The 18,678-nt window shown below is 37.2% G+C and overlaps 2 protein-coding genes across 4 annotated transcripts in view; one reads left to right on the top strand and one right to left on the bottom strand.

The window, feature by feature from the left end:
- LOC135707992 (protein O-mannosyl-transferase TMTC1-like) overlaps positions 1-18,678 on the top strand; it is an 860,006-nt gene that overhangs the window by 649,232 nt on the left and 192,096 nt on the right. For all 3 annotated transcript variants that reach the window (XM_065229915.1, XM_065229914.1, XM_065229916.1), the window contains one exon: positions 18,230-18,303. In XM_065229915.1, the coding sequence (XP_065085987.1) occupies positions 18,230-18,303 (74 nt within the window). The remainder of the gene's footprint in view (positions 1-18,229; positions 18,304-18,678) is intronic.
- On the bottom strand, positions 15,834-17,368 carry LOC135708012 (uncharacterized). Its single transcript, XM_065229949.1, has 3 exons — positions 16,734-17,368; positions 16,415-16,673; positions 15,834-16,355 (listed from the first exon to the last, which is right to left on the bottom strand). The coding sequence occupies exons 1-3, from the start codon at positions 17,270-17,272 to the stop codon at positions 16,059-16,061; spliced, it is 1,095 nt and encodes a 364-aa protein (XP_065086021.1). The 5' UTR covers positions 17,273-17,368; the 3' UTR covers positions 15,834-16,058.

The following is an 18,678-nucleotide window of genomic DNA, read 5'->3' as shown; positions in this document are numbered from 1 at the left end:
TTTCTTTTAGGGTAGTTTAAGATCTTGAATAATTAGATCCTATAAATTCAGGGCAGTTCCATGAATTTCAATAACATTTATAACAATCATGGTACCGCATACATTATTTTGATAAAGATAAAGTTCCGACAAATCCAGTAAAGTAACGGGAACTACAGAGCTGTTCCAACAATTCCTGAAAAATATTGTAAACGTCCGAGAAGATTCATGAATAATAGGACAATCGTGGCAACTTCAGAGAACACGCACAAAAAATGTAATACATTAAATGTTAGTTGCATTTCCTTTCATCCTCCGCAGCGAATACCGTAACGAATGATATAAGTTGATCAGACGATGTATTTTTTTTTTAATTATTATTTCTACGCTTTTGGCTATCCCAGTAAGCTCTTTATTTATAACATTGTAGAACAACGTACCTCGATTATATCCAATTCCCGTTCAGCATAATAAACATACAAAATCGAGTATGAGAGGAAATGAACGCTTCTTATTTGCTTTTAGCCTATCCGTATTCCGAAGCATGGAGAGAGCAGATAGAAAGAGTGCAAGACTGATAATCGATACGCTCATGGTTCTTCGAGTCCCACACACTAAGATTTTTTACAGTATTCCGTAATTTTTTACCGAATATGGAACAGCTGAACATTCGGTAATCTATTCGGTATTTTTTTTAATTTACAATCCGTTCGGTAAATTTTGTTCACTTTGTGAGCTGTCAAAATGTACGGACCAGGACTGTAAATTTTGCTGAATGATCGGTGAAGTTTGCAAAATAGCGTACGGTATAATTTCTACCGAATGGCTGTACTTAATTTGCCTGAATTAATCATTAATAACATGATTTTTATTGATTAATTAATCATTTATTTATTATCTATAAACATACATTTTCATCGTGCGTCCGTATATAAAGTAAGAACCTGACCGTGGTTAGCGACCCAGTAGCGAACCGTGCACAAATTCGCTTTTTGCTGTTGGGGACGAGGTTTGTGTGTGAGATTTGGCCATTTAATGTTCATGTCGTCTGAAAGCAATTGACCCAGAAATAAAAAAGCATTATATAATTTATACTTTCGATGTAAATTGGACGGATTATAGGAAAAAAACTAACGTATTTACTATTCACTAAGGATAGCTAAAGAACACTCAACTTCAAAATGACAGCAAAGCTTTACAGTGTGATGTTTGCAAATCTGTTCTGTATTTTTTACAAAAGTCTGGTACATTACTGCTGTTTGTTTGTGTAAAAGATTATGTTTACAGCACATTCGTCACAATGTTTACAGTATTGCGGAATTGTAGCAATTTACAATTTAGATCAGTAATTTTGATTTACAGTTTTCGGTAGATTTCTATAAATTACGGAAATTCAGCAGTTTTGATTGCGGAAAATTGGTAAATCAATACTTTTTACAAAGTTTTCGGTAAAATTTATATTTTACAGAACGAATCCAGCAAAAAAAGTACCGAACAAGATTTAAGAAATTTGGTGAGCAGTCGATAATCTTTTTTTTTTTTTGCATCGACATGATTCATTTCACCTCACTAATACACTCCACATTTTTCATTCTTCATTTTCTTGTATTGGACTGCAGCTCGGTATATCCAGTGCTGTGGTTATGGGTAGTCGCAGGTACCCTAATAAAAATGTTATGGTTAATTTGCTCAACGACGTGTTCGGGGTATCATCCAAACCATTTGTAGAATAGTTCAACCATTTGGGTTATCGTTCGTTTATGGTAATTTTTTATTAGGGTAGTCGATGACAACTTAGCTCCAAAACCGAAAAAGTTGGAAGGGTTGTATACTAGATACGACCGCAGGGTTGGCGTTGGATAACGTCTGTTATGTGCTGTACTTGTGTATATAATATTTTAGGAATATTATTTAATAACTCTTTTGTGAAAGTTTGGTGGCCCTGAAAAGGGCCGTTTTGTTGGGCTGATGTTGTTGACAATGATGGAACGGGCGACCTTGTTGGACGCTTATATAGTAGAACAGAAAATATCAGAGGTGTCAGATACTCGCATCTGATGTCTCGGTTAGAGAAAGTATAAGAATATAAAAAAAATCAATCGATTTTCACCATCTTTAGACAATGGTTTACTTTTAACCATTTTCAATAGTTTACAGAATGAAATCAATAGTTTTGAAACATTCAGCAAATTGCTAGATATATTTCCAATGGATTGATGCCATTATCTCGTAAATCTATCGAGAGACGGTTGAGTTATTATCGTTCAAAATCTTTTAAATTTTCGTAACGCATCCAAAATGACTGTTTTCAATTTTGTACCCCCGTATGTTGCCGAAAGACGTTATCCAACGTAAAAAAAAAGTTTACAAAATAGGTAAAACACTGCAATCCAATAACTAGCGTCTCTAATATGCATGTTTAGGTGGAAATTGAAAAGTGTTTGATTTGAAATGGCTACGCCCCTGATATACATGTTCAGAGAAAAATAAAAAAAAAATGTGAAATCTGGGAAAATCTGAACAAATTCAAAATTATAAATGGTTAGCGCTCCTGATAGACAAGTTGAGGAAAAAATTGAATAAAAATATTAAATTTTAAATTTTTTGCACCTCTGGAAAACATAATCAGGGAAAAATAGATAAAAATATAAATTTGAAATAGCTAGCCTGGTAGACAAGTTCAGGAAAAAAAATAAGTGGCTTGGGGCGCGGTAGATAAGATCACGGAAAAAATGAAAAAAGTTTAATTTGAAATGGCTTGCGCCCCTGCAAGACAAGTTTGGAGAAATTTTTTAAAAAAATCTTTAATTTGAAATGGATAGTGCATCTGGTAAACATATTAAGGTTTAAATTGACCAAAATCTCCGATCAGATAAAAATAAAAATTCAAAAATAAACATACATGATATACGTTGAATTTGAAATAGCTTGCGCCATGTTCTGGTAAAAAAATTGATAAAACTTTAAATTGTGAATGGTTGCGCCCCTGATATACATATTTAGTGAAGTTGATAAAAAAAAAATGTAAAATTGGAAATGGCTTGCGTCCTAGGTAAATATATTCAGGTAACAAATGATCAAAATAGTTAAATTTGATGTATCTGGCGTCCTTGGTAAACATGATTAAAGAAACATTAAAAAAATATAAATTTTAAATAGATATAATCAAGGACAATAAAAAAAATGCTTGTGTTCCTGGTAGACATGTTCGGGGGAAAAAAGTTAACTTGAAATGAATTGCCAAATGTAAACCATTTCAGGTTAAAATTAATAAAAATCTTCAAATTTGAAGTGGCTAGTGCCCCTGATATGCACGATCAGGGAAAAATTTCAAATAAAATATTTTTAGTTTAAATGAGGGAAAAATTGAAAAAAATATGTTAAATTCAAACAAACATGCTCAGGGAAAAAAATATCAAAATCGTAAAATTTTAAATCATAGAAATTTAAAAAATATTAAAATTTCAAAAGGTTGGCGCCCCTGGTAAACATGTTCAGATTAAAAGAGTATTAAAATCTTTTCATTCGATTTGACTAGCGTCCTTGATTTTAAATGGCTTGCGCCCCTGATAAACATAATACGGAAACAAAACTGATAAATTTGAGGTGGCTGGGCCCCTGATCGGTGAAAAAGATAGAAATTATTTCACGAGGAGAAGTTGGAAATCATAAAAAAAGGCCCGAGATCACTTCGGAAAATACTTTAGAATAGTTCGGACTCACTTCTAAAAGTACTGAATCGCTTCAATACAGTTTAGAATCACTTCGGAATGTACTGAGTCATTTAAAAAATAATTGAATCACTTCGGAAAGTAGTTAAACACTTCAGGGAAGATCGGAATCACTTCGGAAAGTACTGAATCATTTCAGAGAGCACTGAATAACTTATAAAAAGTTAAAAATCACTTTAAAAAAAAACACTGAATTACTTTGGAAAAGTTTAGACTAACTTCGGAAACTGCCGAATCACTTCTGAAATGTTTTCAATAACTTCAGAAAATACTGAATCACTTCGGAATGTATTGTATCACGTTAGAACTGTTTTGAATCACTTCAGAAAGTATGAGTCACTTCATAAAGTAACTTCAGAAAAGATCGGAAACACTTCAGAAAATTTCCAAATCACTTTGGAAAGTACTGAATCATTGCGGAAAATTCACTTCCGAATTGATTGAAACAGTTAAGAATGCACTGAATCACATCAGAAATGTTCGGAATCATCTCGGAAAATACTGAATATCTTCAGAAATGTTCAGAATCACCTTGGAAATGTTCATGATCACTTTGGAAAGTACTGAATCATTTCAGAAAGTACTGAATTACTTCAAAAAATTTGGAATCACTGCATAAAGTATTAAATCACTTCAGAAAAGTTTGAAATCACTCGAGAAAGTACTGGATCTTTCCAGAATATTTGTAATCATTTTAAAGCACTTTAGAATGAGCTGAATCAAGCTAGAAAAGTGCGAAATGACTTCAGACAGCATTGAATCACTTCAGAAAAGCTCGGAATCTCTTTGGATAATATTGAATCATTTCAAAAAATTTCGAATTCACATTTGAATGAACTGAATCATCCCAGAAAGTTTGTAATCATTTCCGCAAAAATAATTGAATCACTTCACAAATGTTCGGAAAGCACTGAATCATTTAAGAAAGTATTGAATCACTTCAGAAAAATTCGGAATCACTCCAGAAAGCACTGAATCATTCCATATAGTTTGCAATCACTTCCAAAAATACTGATTTTTTTCGGAAGCAACTGAATCACTTATGAACAGCTTGAAATCACTTCTGAAAGTATTGAACTACTGCAGAAAAGTTCGGAAATTCTCCGAATAATATTGAATGACGTAAGAAAATTTCTGAATCTCTTTGAAAAATACTTAATCTTTTCAGAAAATTTGAAATCGCTTCCATAAGAACTGAATAATGTTGGAAATAACTGAATCACTTCACAAAACTTTGGAAAGTACTGTATCAAATATTTTTAGTTTGCAATCATTTCCTCAAGAACTGAGTCATTTTGTAATAATTGAATCACTTCAGAAAAGTTTGATATACCTTCAAAAAAATCGAAATCACTTGAGGTACAGAAAATCAGTCCAAAAAAGTTCTAAACCTCTACTGAACGTACTGAAACACTTTAGAAAATCTCGGAATCAATTTGAAAAAAACTGAATTACTGAAGAAAAGCTTCAGAAAGTACTGAATCACTTCCGATAGTACAGACATAATTTAGCATGATAATGATTAACCACTCGCGGTTGCTACTCCGTTATTACCAGATTACCTGTTTTACACAGAGAAGCAACAAACAATGCGTGGCACTAGCATGCATCTGCAATGTGTAACAACTGGTAATCTCATACTAACAGCGCTGGCCGCGTTCAAATGTAGGCCATTTAGGTAATAGATTGAAATATGTTGACATGATTCTAGATTTGTTGCAAGCCGAGAAATCCTCCTCACTTCCATGAATTTTTCATAAAGTTTTTCAACAGGATTTACTTAAGGGAGTTTGATTCTTATCGCTAGGCCACATTAGTACTGAATTGTGACGCATCGAAAAGTTCTCGATTTTAGCAGTCAACTATCCACAGCTCGATGTCCACTAGCTCGATATCGAGCTATAGAATCATAGTAAACATGAATGTCATGGCTACTGAGATAGGGAATTTGTATGGGATTGTTATTCTATAACTCGATGGTCCCTCCAATATCGAGTTTTAGAGAGTGCATCTATTTGTACTAACATTACATAGCATTAAGAAAGATTGGAATCACTTTGGAAAAGTTCAGAATCACTTCAGAAAGTACTGAATAACTTCAGAAAAGCTTAGAACCATTTTGGAAAGCACTGGACAATTTCTGAAAGCTTAGCACGTACAGGAGACTCCTTAAGCTCAGTCCGTAAAGGTGCAGCTATAAAGCAAGACCATGCTGGAGGTGATAAGGTTCGATTCCCGATCCGGTCTAGGATTTTTTCATGCACGGAGCGTGATTGTACTTGCCACACAATTATACTAATGCATAAATGGTAAGGCATCGAAAGCTCTAAAATAATAACTGTAGAAGTGCATCTAGAACACTAAGTTGAGAGCACGCTATAAGCTAATATGCGATGAGCAATAAGCTTGAAAAGTGAAAAATAAGGATAAAGAAACACGTACAGAATCACTTCGAACAGTACTACACTTAACAAAAGTATTAAATCACTTAAAAAAAAAATGGTAACACTGGATCCGTGTGTTCAGCTCATAAAATATTTAATAGCTTCAGAAAAGCTTCAGTTCAGTATTGAGAATGTTGATTCGCTCAAGGATAGACTGGCTTCAGAAAGTGTTATTTTTTCTGCATTTAATACTTTCGGAAGTAATGCCACGAGCTCTTGGGAGCGTATGAAACAAGAACCTGATTGATTCGATTTGCGTAGCTACGATTGCGTTATTGGCATGCATTCTCGAGGAGTTTGGAATTCCACTTTTGCTAAAAGTAGCAAAAGTTGGGTTCACGATGTTTCCTAGATAAAAGTTTTCTTTACGAAAGTAAGGTTTTTGTACGAGAGTCACATGGGATGTGCCATTTAGCATTAATCTACATAGATTTATCATTGCTGTTCTATTATGCTATGCTATTTTAACAGTAATCATAATTCATAACTTTTCACAAATCCACCATCTCCAGCATAAATTTAAGAGCAACGTTGAAACCAAATTGGTATAATTTGTAAAACGCCAGAGGTATTCTGAGTTGAACGCATAAAGCGAATCCATATAGGTATCTTTTTATTGGTATTTTATTGTTTTTTTTTAATTTAAGTATCATCATATCCATAATCTTGCCCTTGTTTAGCTTCATACTTGAGTCTTAAGAAGGGCGACCGAGTGCCGTGGAGAAACAAAATCTCCGTTGCGCCATTGCTTTGGATAGCGCAGTAAGGGCTTCATACTGTGGAAGTTTTGATTTGGTTACTTACTGTGGTGTCCAAAACCTGCTGCTTCCTCCATAACGAACTACTCGCCTCGAAAATCGTCACAAGAATGCCGTTCCATCAAAGAGCACAAGATGAGTCCGCTTGTCCTCACACGCATTCTCTTTCCCTCTTGATGCTAAACCCTTACTCGATAGTTTCTATCTCACTCTCCCTCTCTCTGTCTTATTCCAAAAATGCTATCTTCCGGAAATACTTTTTCTCTTGTCTTAACCGTTTCTACCGTTTCGTTTTATTCCATTCCCAATACAGCACTTAAAGTATACCTTGTTAAACTATGTCCGGTTTGCATAATTTTAACGGACTAGGTTGTCATCGAGTAAGTGGTATCTGGGTGCCGGAACGAGTCCGGGCCAGAGCACTGGGAATCTTTGAGGTTTCGGAATGTGATCATCTTGAATAAATTTATTGGCATTATTTTGAAAATATTATCGTCTGCAGATATTGCCAATTGCTTTGTATTATATCTTTTTGTAATCATTTCAATTTCTGGAAGAGCAAGTTCTAGAGCTTGACATCCATTACTAACGTCTTGATGCACTTGTGCAACAAGCGTTTTATTGTTTTTCTTTAAAATCATAAATTTCCTTTTATTGTTCTCTACGGCTGTCGACAGTTTCATTAATTTATTTGTTTCCGTAGGATTATTCGTTTCATAAGCTGAGAGGTGATCAATCTCTGGTTTTTCATTATTATCTTTTATTTTTTCTTTGTGTCTTTGTGCATTTTTCCGGGTCATTGACCTCGTATTAACTAATAAAATGCTTATTTGCTTTAAATTATCTGAAGTAGTAACTATTCGCGATAACGCGTCAGCTGCTACATTCTCCTTACCTTTAATATATACAACATCGTAATCAAATTCCTCTAAATCTATCCGTATTCTGGTTAGTTTAGATGTAGGATTTTTCATCCCAAAAAGATATACAAGTGGTCTATGATCGGTTCTTACTGTGAATCGTCTACCATACAAATACGGCTTAAAATAATTTATTGCCCAGTGTATGGCAGTTAATTCTTTGAGTATGGTCGGTTTGTTTTTCTCTGCTGGATTGAAAGTTTTACTTGCAAACGCAACAGGTCGATCACCTTCGTTGGTGACCTGAGACAATACAGCACCGCATCCAATATCTGATGCGTCTGTAGTCAGGATAAATTTGTTTGTGAAGTCAGGGTATTGTAATAGTCGGGGTGACATTAAATTAAGACGTAAGCAATCGAAAGCGCGTTGGCATTCTGTTGTCCAACGAAAAGTAACATTTTTCTTTAGAAGTTGATTCAAAGGATGTGCAATAATTGCAAAGTTTTCAACGAATTTACGGTAATAGTTGCAGAAAGCAACGAATCTCCGTACTTCATCGGCATTTTTCGGTACCGGGTAATTCTTGATTGTCTCAAATTTAGAGTCATCAGGTAATATTCCCTTGTCCGTTATTTTATGTCCAAGGTACGTAACCTCTGTTCTAAAAAATTTACATTTTGATAAATTCAATTTTAGATTATATCTCCTTAAACGTTCAAAAACTGTGTTCAGATTATTCAAATGATGTTTCAAGGAACATCCAATTACGACTATATCGTCGATGTAAATAAATGCTTTTTCTGGTGTTAATCCTGCCATAGCAATTGTCATCATTCTTTGGAAACTATTTGGACTAACGTTCAATCCAAATGGTAATCTTTTAAATTGATAATGGCCTGAATTTGTCGAAAATGCTGTGAATTTTCGAGAGTGTTCTTCTAACGGGATTTGATGAAATCCGGACATCAAATCCAGGGTGGTAAAATATTTTGCTCTACCGAGTTGGTCTAAAATACTATCAATTCTCGGTAAGGGGAATTTGTCGGGTAAAATTTTCTTATTTAGTTGTCGAAAATCTACAACTAAACGCCATTTTTTCTCGGAATTGGCGGATTTTTTTGGAACTAAAAGTATTGGTGAGTTGTATGATGAAATTGAAGGTTCGATTATTTTTTCTTTGAGCATATTTTGCACTTGTCTTTCTATTTCATCACCTTGCGAATGGATCGTCTTGTAGTTGGGTATGTATACTGGAACGTTGTCGTTTAGGGAAATATTTTGTGTATAAAAGTTATTAGTGGTCAATTTTTCATTTTCTAGGTTAAAAATATCTTCAAATTTTATGATTAAGTTTTCAAGTTCTTTGCGTGCATGAGGTGACATATTTTTCGTATCTATTTGTTTTAAATTTTTTTTCCTTCTTTCTATATTAGTCTTGTGGTTACCTTTTGGAGAAAAAACTTGAAAGTTTTGAAGTGGTTCCATTTTCGGTTTAAATTCCGAGTATGCCAGATAAACATGCTTGTTTGTCGTGTTAATAAATTTCAAAATTGGTTGATTTGCTGATATGATGGTGTTCCCACAAAAGATTCCTGGTTGGATCTCTTGAGATTGCACCACCATATCTTCGTTTAATGTTAAGTATGGTACATAACGAGTTACCTCGTGTCTAGCTGGTAAAAATAAAGTTTGTTGAAAGTTGTCTTCTATGGGTATTGAAATTTCATTTTGGTTTACTACAAACGTTAGTAACCATGGTTCGTAATCAATTTTGCATTTAAATTTTGTAAAGAAATCTCTTCCCAATATTCCATCTGTGGGAATTGGGAAATCGTAATCTACTATGTGAAATTTGTGTTCTATTGCTATATTTTCAATGTTAATATTTGTTATTGTGGTGCCTTGGGAGTGTATTCCCTCGTGCCCGATTCCTGTAATAATGCATTTTTCATTAGGGTAATACAATTGTGAGCCCTTTACTTTATTTATTTTGATAATAGATATGTCTGACCCTGTGTCTACTATAAAAGTACTTTTTGAGTCCGACAGATCTACATCCAAGTTTACAAAATTGGATATGGACGCATTTATCGTAAATGCGGTCCATGGCTTTAACCTAAAAATTTTTGATTAACTCGTTGTGGTTGTACTGTTTGTTGTGGTTGAAATTGTTGGATTGGTTGTACTGTTTGTTGTTGTTGTGGTTGAAATTGTTGGATTGGTTGTATTGTCTGTGGGTTACTTTGAGCGTAGTATGACGCTTGTCTTTGTTGAGGGTTGAAAGGTCTGGGTGTTCCATACCCTCCTCTTCGATTTCCTGATCCTCTCTGATCTTGAAATCTATTCTGTTGTCTGTAGTTGAAGTTTTGATATCCTTGAGATTGGTTGTTTCTCCAATCTTTCCTTATGTGCTGGTTATAGTGTCCACGCACGCCATTAAATTTTCCACGACCACGATAATTTTTTCTGGTCATAAATATTTGTGCTTGTAAGTTGTTCGTAGTTCTATCTTGGTTACATTCTTGAACCTTTTGTGTTGCATCAGTTATCTTTTTCACCAGGCAGGCAGTATGGTTGCTTTCGTCGTCTTCGTTGTCTCTCGGAATTGCTGTTGATGCTTGATGGATCAATCGTATTATTTCTCCTCTGTAGAAACTCTTGATGACTTTTACCATTTCAAACTTCACTGGTTGCAGCTTAAACGGTCGTGCTCACTACTGAATTTAGTACTGTGTTCCTTCTTATCAGCTCCGCTGTTCTCATCCGTTCGTATTTAGTTATTATACGATGAGCTGCGTATAACAGAGCAGCGATTAAGAAAATAACACCTACGTATGCGAGAACTGTTATTGCACTTGCTGTTTTTTGAACGTGAGCTGTTTGTTGCACGTTCGCGTTAATAATGCGCACAACGTCTTCATGCACTGTCGGCGGCTTCGGTGTTGTCTGTTCGTTACCCATTTTTGTATCACTTATTTCTTTACTATTACGATATTTTATTAAATATGGTTTATTATTTTTAGGTGTTAGTACACAAGGCCAACAATCTGTCCACCTATATTGCTTTTTAGTGCCGAGTGGTGGGTTTGTATTCCCATTCTTGTTACCATGATCAAACTACCGGTCACTGTGGGCAAAAGTAAAGAAGCCCATTTTAGTATATCATTCTTCTTAGCTGACACGATGCCAGGTATTTCACTAATTTCCACCGTTTCTCTGCTTATCATGATGGTGATAACTTCATTGTCTTCTTTGATCACTTTTATGGCATTGATTTCTTTAAGCACATTTATGAGCCTCTTCGCTGGCTTCAAATTCGCGGTTTTTTAAAGTTTTCAACGTCAATTTTAAGTTGTTCACCGTGGCCATTTTTCCACCTTTACACATTGTTGTTATGTCACACACGCAAAAAAAAAGTTGGTTTCTCTAGTTCTTTATTCGTGGTGAATTTCTCTCAGCCGATTTTCTTCTATCATTAGTTTTGCACATACTCTAGTGTGTAGTAGGTGACTATGGCCCCTGTATTGGCACACACCACTGTCACTTTGGTAGCGTAAAAATCCATGTTTCTTCTTTGCACTGTGTTTCGACAAACTGTTAAATTTACTTTTCTTCAATCACACCGATTACTGTTCGTAGCACTTCCAGTTTATTTGCGCTTGCTTCCATTCGTCGCACGATGATCGAAATTCACATATACTTTTACGCGGCACTTTTTTGACTTTGTACGCGGTCTGACTCGCGGGCTACTCAGGTTCACAGTTGGGAAAATTTTTCACACAACTGGCCAAACGGTCGCCATAAACTATGTCCGGTTTGCATAATTTTAACGGACTAGGTTGTCATCGAGTAAGTGGTATCTGGGTGCCGGAACGAGTCCGGGCCAGAGCACTGGGAATCTTTGAGGTTTCGGAATGTGGTGTCCTTTCGGAGCACATTGAAAGTCAAGCCTCGATGGTTGTCGAAAGACTCTGTTTAATTCATTGTTCAGATACTCTTTATAGCTAATTAATGATGATGTTTGCAATTTTACAAAATCGATTCTCTATGATGGATAGAAACGCCTGGGACGGCGGTGACAATATTTGATAATATTAAACGATAATAATAAACTACCTTCGGTACGCAACGTTGTTTTGAAATATGATTCTTTACTCGCCGTGGAACGAACGACCGCCAGTAGGTAAAAGAGGAAAGTCAGCAAAACATACCGTATGCACTTTTGCAATACTATTCGTTCGTAACTGACCTACCTTCTCTACTTTATCTGAATTGGTGATTCATCCCGGCTGTTTAGGCAAATGTAAATATAATTTAATATGTTTTACGGTGAGAGATGTTCTAGACAACTTGGGTACAGCACAACCTCGACTGTATCCAAGAAATATTTCTTCCTAATAATATTATATTCATAGGGTTAGAGAAACGTCATCAGATCACTGTGAAATATTTCTTCCTAACAATTGGTTTGGGTCTGAGATCATCTTATATACTTGTATGCCATAAACATCATTTTCATTTCAAGTCTTTATTACTCAGTTTCACTTACTTCCTTACTTCGTACTCTACATAATCCTCCTCCTGTACTCTACCTTGATTTCAACTGTAAATTTTATAAACAAAGTTGCTGTCAAAACGTGCTGGTCGTAGAATTTCATTGCGTCGTCGCAAAATTCTAAAAGTTTCTTTTCCGCTTCGAGAATCCATTTCGGGCTTGAATAAACCAGGTGAACCTGCATCTTCTGTTGTGGAATTTAGATCGATTTTCTTCGGAACCACCAACATTTCTTCTGTGTCTTGTGTAGCAGCGTTATTAGTAGTCGAGTTATTAGTTGGAGATGCTGATCCAGTAGACAAAGGAGCTTTTCTGACATCGTTTACATTACGGGAGTATTGGATTCCATTTGGGCTCATCAAAACTACCTTTGCACCATCTCTAGCTACGATCCGGAATCGTTCAGTTGAGAAAGTTGGATCAATTTTGTTTCGTTTTTGTTGTGCCATTTGAACTAAATCACCAACCTTAATAGTAGAATCTTTAGCGCCTCGTGAATAATCTGCATACTTCTTGCTTTGTAGCTTTGCATGAGCATCACGTTCAGCAACATCGGTACGATCTAACCCCGATTTGGATTGATCCCACAGGCTAGGGAAAGTGCCTCGAAATTTCCATCCTACCATCAATTCGAAAGGAGTAATACCCAATCTGGAATGTGGAACCATCGTATTGTGATGGTGAACGTACTGTTCAAGTGCATGTCGCCAATTGGAACCTTCCAACTTTGATGCTGCTAACGCTTTTATAATGCCCTGATTCTGCCTCTCTATATACTGCTCCATTTGTCTGAGGACTTAACGGTATTGCTTTTCTTACCTTAACACCTTTATCTTCCCAACACTTAGTGAAGTTAGTGCTTTGGAATGGTGGCCCATTGTCACTTTGAATTATTAGCGGACATCCCCACTGCCGGAAAATTCCACGTAGCGCTGCATTCGTTCTCTCAGCATCCGTATGTTTCATCTCAGCTACAGTCAAGTATCTAGAGCAAGTATCGATGACAATCAAAAACTCACCGTTTCCGGAGCCTGGCATTGCCAAAAAGTCTATTTGAATGACCTCCCATGGACCGTCCGGAAGAACTCTGCTGGATAACGGAATTGGAGGATTTTTTTTTTTGGACAACTGCATGCATGTTTCACATTCCTTTACGAAGTTTTCAACTGCTGTAGACATACCGGGCCACCAGAAAAACTGCCGCATTATTTTCTTCGTTGCTCCTACACCAACATGCCCACCGTGTGCTGACTGCATTGCCTTTAGGCGCATAGATTCGGGCAAGACAGCTCTATCGTCCTTGAAAATGAGGAATCCAAGGAATCTCAGATTCTTTCTTTGAGCTTCGTATTTCTGTATATCTTCAGGCCAAAAGTTACACTGAAGAGCTGTACGCATCTTCCGTAACTCATTGTCTCCTTCTGTTTGTTTTTCGATTTCTCCCCAGGTGATATCCATGCAGCCCGTATCAAGAGCGTACAAAAAGTGATTATAACATTATATATTATATATTATAGTAGTTTTGGGAACGAGATTTTGCCCACGAATGTTATAAAAATTGTTATAGGAATTTCCTGAAATTTTTAAAAAGTAAAGTATGATATATGATATATGAGATACACAAGAAAACAAAAATTATAGTGCTTGGAAAATGTTGACAGAACTTTTGAAATAATTCACAGTTTCAAGAAATAATGAAACAGGGACTTTGTAGATGTTCAAGGAATATAAAGCGATTTTCCGCCCCTCGGGTTTTTCTTATGTGGCAAATGCCACCTTCGCCACCTGTACAGTACGGTGCTGCTCATCATCATCAACTAGATACTACACTATTTGAAACAAGGTCATCAACGTCAGGGGCGGACGCATCGTTGTTTTAGGCAGTTAAGGGCGCAGGTCAATATTGGGTGCGACTACTAAGCTCAAATTTTAGGAACACAGCACTGATCGCATCTTCCGTTCATGCGGTCTCCATTAACATCCTGCGATGATAAATCCCTCATGCTTGTAAGCAAATCTCACATCCTTCGGTTGGGTGTTGTATTTTGGAATTCTCAGGAAAATTCAGGGTATTTTTGGAGATTTTAAGGTAAATTCTGTTAGCATACTTCAAGGAAGATCAAACAATTTCAAAACAGTTCCATTTACACCAGAAAATATGTGTGAACTTTTAAGGGGATCTCAGGGAAGTCCAGGGACTTTCTGAAAGTCCAGATAATTTCTGAAAGGCCAGAGAATTTATGGGAAGTCCAGAGAACTTCAGGGTACTTGAAAGAGTTTTAACGAAATTCTGCGAAAAATGGAAAAGTAGATAGATATTCACAACAACCTAAAAATCTTTATAGAACTTACGTGAAGTTCGGGGAAGTGCCTAGAACAATGGCTTATCAAGGCTCGGATCTGGACATACATAGAGCTCATGAAAATTTATTACGACTCAAAAAAAGTTTGGTAACAAAACGGATTGATTGGGTTGTATGAATAACTTCCTTCCCTGTTAGTATTATTAAGTTTTATTTCGAGTTATACCCTCTATACCCATAACTCACTGTCTATTAAAGGGAACTTAATTGTGCTTTCATGTACGTTCCTATATTCAAATTATCGCTCATATGAAAGTTCAGCGAGTAACCAGCTCTCAATTTACCACTGATAGAATGTAAGGGTGGATTTCTTACATCTTCTGCTTGTTTTCTTTCAACAAATCTGAAGTCCTTTTCCAAACCCCTTTTAATTTCATCAAAATCGATTAATTTGATTCGCTTATTACCGCGAATTGAGCAGTGGATTTGCAACATTGTTGCATACAATCAAAATTTAGCGGTGCCGGTGGTGTAGTGGTTAACGTGATTACCTCTCACCCCAGCAGGCCTGGGTTAAATCCCAGTCGGCGCCGCTGGGATGTTCCGAGGCATAACATCTCTGATCATGCCTTCCTACAGAGAAGTACAGCCGTTGGTCCCCGGTTCATGAGTTTATGGGTCGATAGGTAGGGTCCAAATGTGGGAGCTGTCTCCCTGGTGTCGGTAGCATTAGTGCTCAGCACGGAAACAAGATCGACGGAAAACAAATCAAGGAAAAAATAAAATCAAAAGTTCAACTATTACATTAAAGATGCTACGCATCAGTTTTGCAAAAATACAACAGGAAAATGTAATGTCAGTTCTTAAATGGACTGAAGCGTAAGTAAGTAAGTAAGTTTTTCTAGAATTAATATTTTCATACAAAATTTTCGAGAGATAATTTTCAAGCTGCAGTGGATTTAAGGAAATAAACAGTGTTCGAAAAATATACTAACACATAAATTTCAAAAGATTTTGAAAAACCTTACGCAGACCACATTTCAAAATCGGTTCATGTGGTTAAACGTTACAAAGTCTGGATGCTTTTTATGCAAATCTGTAATAGAATCTTAAATTTCCCGGGTGAGTGTTCTGCCCGATAATCCAAAGACGATTTTGTCGGAATATCATGGCGAAATATATGACAATTTAATTGAGAATAGATTTTTATTTTCAGTGCAGCTGGTTTCGATTCCGGTTATTTAATTAAAGAAACATGAGAATGAATAATAAAAGCAGAATTGTGACTATAATGAGATTATTATCCTGGTTATAATAGCAACATAAGACCATTTAGGAATCCGTTTAAAACCGTTATAAGAACTAAGTTTTCCCATGACAATCATTTATCAAGCATCTTTACCGCATCTTCGTTTGCGCAGCATATCACAACTTTGCATAAAATGACTCGTGCACTACATGATCCTTCTTTATGTCGGCCACCGATCGACAACCCGCCAAAGCCATAGCAATATCCAGCTCTTTCCTGAGAAGATCCAGAATATGTTCAACACCTTGCTGACCGTTAACTGCCAATCCCCAAAGAGCCGGCCTACCAAAGAATACCATCTTTGCACCCAGCGCAACTGCTTTGAAGATATCCGTTCCTTCCGTCACACCTCCATCGATTACGATTTCTGTTCGATCTCCAACGGCAGCAACGATCTCCGGAAGAGCTTCAATCTACGAAAATGTTGAATGTTCAAAGATGCAAGCTCAAATTTGTCAAAAAGTAATCTCACCGAAGCCGGCACCGAATCCAACTGTCTTGCCCCATGATTTGACACCCAGATTCCGTGAACGCCCATATCAGCAGCAAGCACGGCATCCTCCTTGGTAAGAATTCCCTTCACGATCACCGGGAGCTTGGTGAAGCCAACCAACCACTTCACGTCATTCCAGGACAACGTAGGATCCAACTGCTCCGTGATGTATTCGTTGATTCCCGATCCACCTTGACTCTGGACACCCGTCGCCAGATTCCCTTCAAAGTTTGCCAATCTACAACAGAAAACCATTTGTTACTAGCTTAAGAAATCCTATCTAACTGCCTAATCTTACACCAAATGCGGTGGAAGCGAAAACTTATTTCTCATGTCAGCTCTTCTCAGTCCGAACATTGGAGCATCCACAGTCAGCACGATGGCTTTGAAACCGGCATCCTCCGCTCGGCGGATCAAACTTTCCGTCACCTTACGATCGCGGTAGATGTAAAGTTGAAACCATTTTGGAGAACCTGGAGTCCCGGCTGCAACCTGCTCAATCGAACTGGTAGCAATCGTGCTCAGCGTAAATCCAACGCCACGACTAGCAGCTGCCTTAGCATTGGCCATCTCGCCTTCCGGATGAGCCATCCGCTGCATCGCCGTCGGTGAAATTCCGATGGGCATCGAATAGCGATCCCCAAACAGACTCACTGACAGATCGCGCTTGGCTCCACTATTCAACACTCGTGGACGGATGCGCAACCGATCGAAGCAGGTTCGATTCAACCGAAGAGACAGCTCGTCACCCGCACCGCTTCGATAGTAATCCAGTGCATTGCGGGGGATGATCTCGTAGGCACGCTTCTCGTAATCTTTCACCGATGCTAGTGCCATCGTTGAGGAATAGGTTCCGACTGACGCGCTTGTACGAACTTTAAATGCGACCTAAGCTACTATCGCTGGAGTGTAGCGTAAATATAACAATGTTTTACAATAGGATGGGAGATAATGACAGTCTGTCTAGCTGATAAAGCCTCCCGCTTTACAGAGATAACGAGATGAATTGAATACCTATACGCTCAAAGAGCAAGAGAGTAGCTGGGAGATAGAAACAACTGGTGCCTAACAAACAATCAAATGTTGTTTTCCTAAGCGATGGAAATGGAGAGTATCAGAAGTGTGTGTTTGTTTTGAAATATCAGCGTTCAGTGTTTGTTAACTTTCCATAACACCACTTAGCCTGATGTTGGATTTTTTTTGAACAGTAATAAAAACCATTACAAATATCCAATCAACTCGTACACCTTCCGGTGGTGGAGTACAAGTTCCGTTTCTTTTCGTGCTGTGGAAGAATGAAAACTTTGCCACGCTTCCGAATAACGAATCGTTAGTTATAAGTTCATTTCGATTGCCAAGCACAAAATGGACCAGAGGTGGGGAAGCCACACGACTCCAAACTGTGATCGGAAAAGCATCACCTGTTAGTATATAGGTATGTGTCCAATCACAAAAAGCAACAGTGGAAACTTTCCTATTCAGCCGAAGTGAGCAGGGATGGCGAAAACGAAACAATCATTAAAAATTCACCCGAACGACAAATGAGTTTGGTGAAAGTTTTCATTCCATTCCATTTTCAACACATTGATCGGAAGTTGCGGAAAATTGTTGGATCCTGGCTTGTCGTTCTTTTTTTTGTTATGCTGTCCCTCGTAGAATCGTTAAAAGCATAGCAAATACCTCCCTGGGTAAAACTAAATTTTTATCATCTGTTTTCTCTTCTGCTCATCTGCTGGATAATGGTGCATTGGATTTGATCTTGTATTTTTTTCTTCTGTATTTTTCCATTTTCAGGTTACGGGAATCGTGGGACGGGCGGATGTGCTGGCGTGTATATTTTTTCTCATCTCGCTCCTGGCGTACCATGGGTAAGTTTGGTGAATTATTTAAGATATGATTAGGTGTTGTTTAGTTGTTGTGAAGTTTCTAATGATATGACATAGACAATCATAAACCAAGTGCCTCCTTGGTACGTTTTTCAGCTTTACTAGTGGATTTATCCTTCGTAGGATTGTTTTATGTAGAGAGGGTCTAGTATAAGAGAGGAGCAGATTCAAAACAAACTGCCGTGGCAACCTATGCCTAGGTGATTTCTAGCAACACTGCCAATGCTATCAAGATAGGTGCTGCTGGATTGGCTCTGGCTTTGACAGTTCGTTTGGCTCAAAAACAGCCAGTCTGGTATTCTCTTGTACTACTAGACTCTACTATGTCCTCCCTCTGATTACAGGATATGGTCGATA

The sequence above is a fragment of the Ochlerotatus camptorhynchus genome, unplaced genomic scaffold (genome assembly GCF_037179485.1).
Source record: "Ochlerotatus camptorhynchus isolate MF236.1 unplaced genomic scaffold, CSIRO-AGI_Acam_v1.1 ptg000324l, whole genome shotgun sequence".
Taxonomy (NCBI): domain Eukaryota; kingdom Metazoa; phylum Arthropoda; class Insecta; order Diptera; family Culicidae; genus Ochlerotatus; species Ochlerotatus camptorhynchus.
This window is presented reverse-complemented; position numbering and strand designations above follow the sequence as displayed.

Coding starts and splice junctions, on each gene's coding strand:
- LOC135708012 (XM_065229949.1), bottom strand. CDS start 17,272: ATGGCACTAGCATCGGTGAAAGATTACGAGAAGCGTGCCTACGAGATC. Junction 16,674..16,733: donor TCGCTTCCACCGCATTTGGT/GTAAGATTAGGC, acceptor TTTCTGTTGTAG/ATTGGCAAACTTTGAAGGGA. Junction 16,356..16,414: donor TGGATTCGGTGCCGGCTTCG/GTGAGATTACTT, acceptor ACATTTTCGTAG/ATTGAAGCTCTTCCGGAGAT.